Source organism: Ailuropoda melanoleuca, chromosome 13 (assembly GCF_002007445.2).
Source record: "Ailuropoda melanoleuca isolate Jingjing chromosome 13, ASM200744v2, whole genome shotgun sequence".
Taxonomy (NCBI): Eukaryota; Metazoa; Chordata; class Mammalia; order Carnivora; family Ursidae; genus Ailuropoda; species Ailuropoda melanoleuca.
Window position 1 is genome coordinate 66,451,384 of NC_048230.1, and position 7,388 is coordinate 66,458,771.

The following is a 7,388-nucleotide window of genomic DNA, read 5'->3' on the forward strand; positions in this document are numbered from 1 at the left end:
AAATAAAATAAAATAAAATAAAATAAATAAAATAAAATAAAATAAAATAAATAAAATAAAATAAAATAAAATAAAATAAAATAAAATAAAATACCACCTACCAGTTCTGTTCTGTTATTTACTGATGGCTTCTGACTGGCTGCAGACAAACAAATAATATACAAGAGTCTAGGAATGCTCAATTGTGATTCACACCAGCCCCACCAGTATAAAGCTGTTAAGAGTCAAAATCTTAACATGATAATAAAGAAAAACTAAACAGAAAACCCTGTATAGTAGCTACCTAACGGCTCCCCAGACTGAGGATGAACTGTTTCTTTCCAAACAAACAATCAAATCTGCACGATTCAGCTTTTGTTGGTGGGCTTAGCAACACAGAAAACACAAAGGGGGCTTTTGTGTGAATTGCTGTTTCTGGGTACGTTTTACAGGCAGCAGCCAGGCTAGCTGCTCCTCTCTCGTCTCCCCTATTCACACAGGCAAAGGATGGTAATTAAAATCAGCCCAGGGACCAGGCAGGAAGGCTCACTCAGGGCCACTGTAATTAACCTCTGGAAGGTAAGACTGCACAAATGACACTGTGGGGACACAGAGCAGGAGCAAGTGCCACAGCCTTCCTTCAGATGCTCCTCAAAACAAAAGGACAACCCAACATCATCCTTTTCTTTCTGCACAGTGGTTGAAAGAAAAAATAAAGGTCCTGAATTCTACGAAAGTGGCAGTTCGCTCTAGGAAGGAGCTTGAAAGAAAAATGGCAATAGAATTTTTCCTCAAACTCAGTCACAAATAGCCCTGCTGGATTCCAGCCTCATGCTCCGTAGGAGACAGTCCTTCATATCCAGTGGGTTCACAGCCTCTCCAATCACGCCAAATGCCAGCAACAAGCATGGCACATGGGAAATTTCCAGTGTCAAGGACCTTGAGAGAGAAAAAGCGAGGAGACGGTGGGTGGAGCAGCAACGGGGTGTCAGAATCATTTGGGGCCCCAGTCCCAACCATTCTGATTCAGTGGGTTTAGGATGGAGTCAGAATATAGCCTAACAAACATCCCGGTGCTTCTAATACAAGGGGACTGCAGCCATCTTTAATAAACTGTCAACTGCATCAAAACCAGTATTTACTAAATTCTTAGCAGAAAGAAAAAACCAGACAACAGAAGACAACAGAGAGGAAGGAAAATTAACAGAGCCTAGAGGAGGGAGACAGCTTGATGGGTGGACAGAGCCCCACAGGACGTGTCAGGGTAAGAGGCTGGAACAGACTCCCTCCTCCACTTGCCAGCTGTGGCGCCCTTCCAGTCCTGGAGGCCTCTACAATTACTGGCGAGAGAGGGAAGCTGGAGTTGTGAGGATCCGAACATGCAGGCTCTCATCTCAGCTGCACAGGGCCTGGCTGAGTAACCCAGTGGAGAGCTGCCCTTCTGTATCTGGGTTTCCTCACGTGTAAAGAGAGGCGATGAGAACAGATTGGTTTAACTCACATATAAACTTTGACTGGTTGCTGCCTGGAAGACTGAAGCCTTACCCAGGCTCCACAAAAGGCACACAGAAACCCACCGGCCCTGTCTCTACAGGCAGGGGCTGCAACTCTGGCTAGATGAGCTGGGAGGTTTGCTCTTGCTTTTAACATTCTCCAATTCCCTATCTATAAAATAATAATGGTATCTGTCCTCACTAGTGCTTGGAGAGGAGAGGAGAAACATTTGTGAAAAGGTCAGCAGCAGCACAATTGGAGGCAGAATAGGAATATGGAGTCAAAGAGAACACAGGTTCAAATGCCAGCTGTGCGACCACAGGCAAGCTGTTTCATCTCTCCAAGCCTCAGTGTCACAGCTGGGAATGGGAATAGTAGCAGTAATACCCTGAGAGAGTACGGTGAAGATCACATAAAGTGAAAAAAATGAGAAAAGTCCTGCTTACCAGCAAATATTTAATAAATAAATGCCTCTATAACCCCTTCCTTAACACAGTTCCAGAATCTCATGTATCCCACAAGTTGCATTTCTACTTTCTTACTCTCCTCATTCAGTGCACCCTTGCCATGGAGCTCACACCCACCCGGTGCCACAGAGACAATGGTGACGCTGTTAACACCTTACACACACCCGGAAACCCCAGCTGGATGTGCAACTTACCAGAGCATCGATGAGTACTTCCGCTCCCTCTTCACTCTCGTGGAGGGTGTCTATATCTGTTAATTCCTGAAGCAAATCAACCACAGCTATGGACACATGTGAAAAGTGTTAAGGGTATCACGTACATACTGAAACCTTACTGACATTTTATTAACATCTTTGCTTCCCTTCTGTTTCCTTGTCAATCATTTTATTACTGTTCACCTTTAATACACCGTAGTTTTATTAACATCTCTTCAACAAGGTTCTACTCACGGTGGATGTTCAGTAAATATTGTTAACTGACTCAGTCTTTTTCCTTATGCTGCCTTCCTGGTCACTTATTCCATAGTTCACTGCTTTTTCATAAATTTCAAAATTTCAAATAAATTGCTCAGGAGTTGCTTTTCCAGTGAGAAATAGGCCAACACCCTTAACCCTATCTCACAATTTAAATTCTTGGAACTCAGTATAATCTGAACTATCCTGTACAGTTCACTTCCAAAGGCAGTAATAATTTCTGAGATGAGATGGCTGGTGTTCACCTAGAGGTCGGCAGAGAGCGGGGCAAGACCAAATCAGTTTCAGATGTAGAGGGAAGGCTTTACAGTGGACTTCGCTAGACCTCCCCCCTACCTCCAGCTCCCTCCCCTCAAATACTGAGCTACTGTGGACATAGAAGGAAGAACAATGAGAATTAAACACTCGACAAAAATAGAAAGAGGAAAAAAATATACATATATGATAGAAAGAAAGAATGAAAGAGAGAAAAAAAGAGTTATGTTTGGAAACTGGAAGGCAGAATTAAACTGCTTCCCTTCCTCATCTTGGAAATACTCTCTCTCTCTCTCTCTCTCTCTCTCTCACACACACACACACAAACACACACACACACACACACACGGACACCATGTTCTGCCGACCTGCATTTCTGAATGTCTACAATGGAAGAAAGCACTGTGATGGTGACGGAAGCAAATCCATTATTCATTCTGGGCCTCAGTTTTCTCATCTACAAAATGACAGCATTCAATAATCAGACATCTAAAAAATTATACACCACAGGCAACTGCCAACATTTAACAAATGAGGAACACAGACGTCCTAGAAAAGGGGCAATCAAACTGAACTCAGAAATCAGGAATGATTTGCTAGAGAAGACTGGTCAGAAAACAGGCAACTAAAAAGGATGAGGGCAGAGGGGTGAGAAAGCCAAGCCACGGGAGTAAGAGCAAAGAGACTGGAAGGTACAAAGGCACATGAAGAGGAGAACACAGAGGATGAGGGGAGGGAGGGGAGGTCAGAAGAAAGGGGAGAAGAGAGAGAAAACTGCAACTAGAACTATATGAAGAAAACAATATTTTGGAAGAATAACCTAATAGCTGTGCACAGGCTGCACTCAAGTGCTGAGTGCCGGGGGCGGGGGTGGGCAGATGGGAGGCAGGCTGAGCAGGTAGCTGGAGGGTGAGGGCTGGGCGAGGAGCCAGGTCTGGAGGAAGAGATACCACAACAGAAGAGTCCAGAGTGAGACAAGGTCAGAATCACGGTAGTTTCACTAGAACTGGAAAGAAAAAAATAAAAGGAAAGATATAGAACATAATAACAGGAATGATAGGACTTGCTAACTGCCAGCTGACATTCCAGGTATTTTATGAACATCTTTTGCTAAAAGAAAAACCCACTGGCAGGTTTGTTTTACTCATTTATAACCGACTAGCTGACCATCATGCACAAGTAACTAAGCTATCTGTGTCATCTTCTTTCACTCTTTAAAGTGATATTTACCCAAAACACCGGAGTGTTAAAAACTGAATATATAAAAGAGCTTAAAGATCTTTGGACAAAACTCCTTTATGTGTCTAGTCTAGTCTTCATTAACCAAGTAACCAAAAAGTGGTGGACACAAAAGGCCACGTAGTTTACCTGACATACAGTAAACCAAAACACAGAAGTTGTCTGAATTAATTTTAAAAAACAAAAACTGGCTACCAAACTAACCCCTAGAAACGCCAAAGCTACCCCTGACTAGTATTAGTAGTAAAGACTGCAGCGGTCGCCACTGTAATAACCACCATGTCTAAAAGTCATCATCATGCCAAGTGCTGTGCTACCAACTTCTCACAAGGGCATTATAAGAAACGTGTGATCCCCATTTTACAGATCAGAAAGCTAAAAGCTCAAAGGGGTTAAGTAACTTAGCTAAAGGTCACTGCAATAGTAAGGGAGAACAGTAGGTCCATCTGATTCCAAAAATATACTTTTGCCACTATACCTCATACTAAGGCACAGGGGAATACATACCAGCTTTAAACAGGGTTAGGTTCAGGTAAAATCTAGCTAATGACCCTACTGTAATTACAAAGATCTGTCATGTATTTCCACCAAAAGTTATTAAAATTTTCAGGAAGAAACGAGATGCTGAAAACTCCCCCCTCATCCTCCTCATCTAAGAAACTCCCAAATACATTCTCTTGAAAAATTCTTACATATACATTGTAAAAATCTTATTATCTATTCACATGCTTATTTTATATATATGAGATTTCATCTATGTATCCATCCATCCACCCATCCACTATAGCGTCAGATGTCTACAGGACAAGAATATGAATCAGGCATGTAATAAGTACTATCATTACCTCCCTCGAACAATGCCCTGCAGAACTAAGTGTTTATTAACTCATAGGTGATGACTGTTCATTAAACAACGGCCTCAGGAGACAGGTGGGGTATATATGAAAGAACAACAGATGAAGAGTCAGAGCAAACATGAGACAGGAGTCATGTCCTATTCATCTTTGCTTCTATCTTTAACGAACATTCTGAACTATCCCAAAATTATCACTAGCCGTGTGATCCTGTCCAAGCCCCTTTATTTCCTTATAGCTTAGTTTCCTTGCTTGTAAAATGGTGGCAATGGTCCCTGCCCAGCCCATCTCGCTGAGTAGCTAAAAGGAATAAATAAGGTCACATATACCGAAGGCCAAGCAAATCAAAGTACTAAGAAAATATGAAAGCGTTTTATAATAAAGATTGTTAGTCAAGTCTTCCCACAGAATGGCCAAGGCCCTCACTGTTGCCTTCACTTTTTCCTGAAGGCTCTAAAATCTAAAATGTAAGCTAACAACAGCATGGTCTCCCTTTCTGGGTCACAATGGGTTGGAAGATCTAATTTTATATTCCGGCTATGCTACAGACATTCAGATTGATCAAGTCCTTTTTCAGCCTCTAAGGTCTATGGGCCAGGTATCATATTTTTCTTTGATTAGTCTTATACCATGCTCACAGATGTGTCACACTAAACCTAGGAACTTTTTTTGAAAAGGAAAAAAATTGACAATGGTGGTGGTTTTATATAGGACAGGATAAACGTCTAACTTTTACCAAGGAAAGTCATTTCTAAAAATGTTCCAGTGGTTACCTCCTTGCCTACCCTCCTGCCTCAGCTGAGAAGTCGAACGTGAAACCAGTTACCAGCTACCGGGTCTGGTAAATATCTCATCAATTCTACCGCTAACTGGTTTTACATAAATTCCTAACTTTCACCAAATAACGTTTCAGCAAGGCAGTAACAAGTCCATAATTGTAATCATCAACTCCTAGGTAATGTAATATGACCCAGAAGGCAGAGGTCATTTGAAGACCAGAAAAAGGAATGAGAACCAAAACTAAAGATAGACAGGCGGACTCTCAATCTTGATGAGAAAATTCAGCACGGTCTGCCGCCCATCCAGCATTTCTTCACAAGCAGACTCTGGGCATGGGTGATAGGTTTTTCCACTGTAGTTACAATTTCATTTCACAAGGTAAAAGGCTCTCCCGTCCAAGTATAATAGGAAAACAGAGAGCCTGTCTCTCTCTGAATTACTAAAACACAGTTTTTGATAGCCTATTTTGTCATGTCGAGTAGAAAGGCCACCCCCACACGCTCCCTCTGTACCTGTCCACTACTGGGGCAATAAGCTAGTGTAATAAGAGATGAAGTAGAAAAGACCAGCTGGGCACAAAATAGTCCCTAATACAAAGGCTCTTGGAAAAAAAGGGGTATTTACTTCCACTTTTTGGCTTTAGATATTTGCCTTTGGATATGATCCATGTAGAGTTTTGGTATAGAAACTGAATGTTAATATCATTAATCTCCAATGAGATGTGTCCATAAGGAATAAAGTTACTAGAAAAAAAAAGATAAGAACAATATGTAGTAAGCAGATGGCTTTTTAAAAAAAGTCATTTCAAAAAGGATTCCTTAAGAAAAATGAACCAGTCTAGATTCAGGGAATATAACTGATTTAATGGAACAAATGTGGGTTTAAAAAAAAAATAACTTTTTTCTTTAACTCCTAGATTAGGACAGTGATTAGATATGGCTCAATTAATGCAGATGAATTTTAAAACACAGACACAATGGTCTTTTCCTCCTTTTAAGAGAGCTGGCACAGAGCTACATAGAATAAACCTGGACTCTTCATTTTCTCCCAATCCTAGCTCAAACTAATATGAGGGAGCAAATGCACTCGTTCAAGATTCATTAAGTACCTACTAAATGCTAATGGGCACTATAATAATGCCACAGGGGAGATGTCCAAAGCAGGCTACGACCACCCTAATCTTCCATGGGCATGGTATCCACCTAAAACTCATAAACAAGATCAAAAGTTAACTGACCTGACTTTCTTCAGAGCATATTTAAAAGGCTCCAGAAAAATGGGTGACTTATCTGCACAGATTATCAGGCATGTCAGACTACTGATGAGAAAAAGAAGTACCTTCTCTTCAATGCAGTTTTGATTCTGGAAATACCAAGATGAGAACAACTCATCAGCAAAACAACAGCTCAAGATACACAAGTCTTGTTAGACAGTGTTTGCAGGAAAGCACTGGAGCAATAGCCAACTCCCTCCCAGTCCAATTAGAAGAAAGCCCTTAAGAGGCTCAAACCCTTCCCAGCCCTATTCCTGCTCATTAACACTGGGGCTCTAACACATGGCACCCCTGACTATTGTACACACCCTCTGGGACAATATGGTGTGCTGCAGTCAGTTTGTTCCACTTTAGCTTTCTCAGACCCAAACTGCTCAGATTCAATTGATCCCTGCTGGTCTAAAAAAAAGTCTGTCTGCTCTTTATTTTCCAATTCCCACAGTAATTCTTCACAAAATCCAACAGGACAACTTTGAAGGTCCTCCAGGCTTTCTAGAGTCTAAGAAAACTAGGCAGTTTAGAAAAGAATAGTGCTAACAACCGCTCCCTAAAATTATCCCAGACGGCGGGGGGG

General features: G+C 41.5%; 1 protein-coding gene across 1 annotated transcript in view; it reads right to left on the reverse strand.

The window, feature by feature from the left end:
• CTNNBL1 (catenin beta like 1) overlaps positions 1 to 7,388 on the reverse strand; it is a 167,468-nt gene that overhangs the window by 102,030 nt on the left and 58,050 nt on the right. The window contains exon 5 of the mRNA XM_011219614.3: positions 2,135 to 2,232. Coding sequence (XP_011217916.1) covers positions 2,135 to 2,232 — 98 coding nt within the window. The remainder of the gene's footprint in view (positions 1 to 2,134; positions 2,233 to 7,388) is intronic.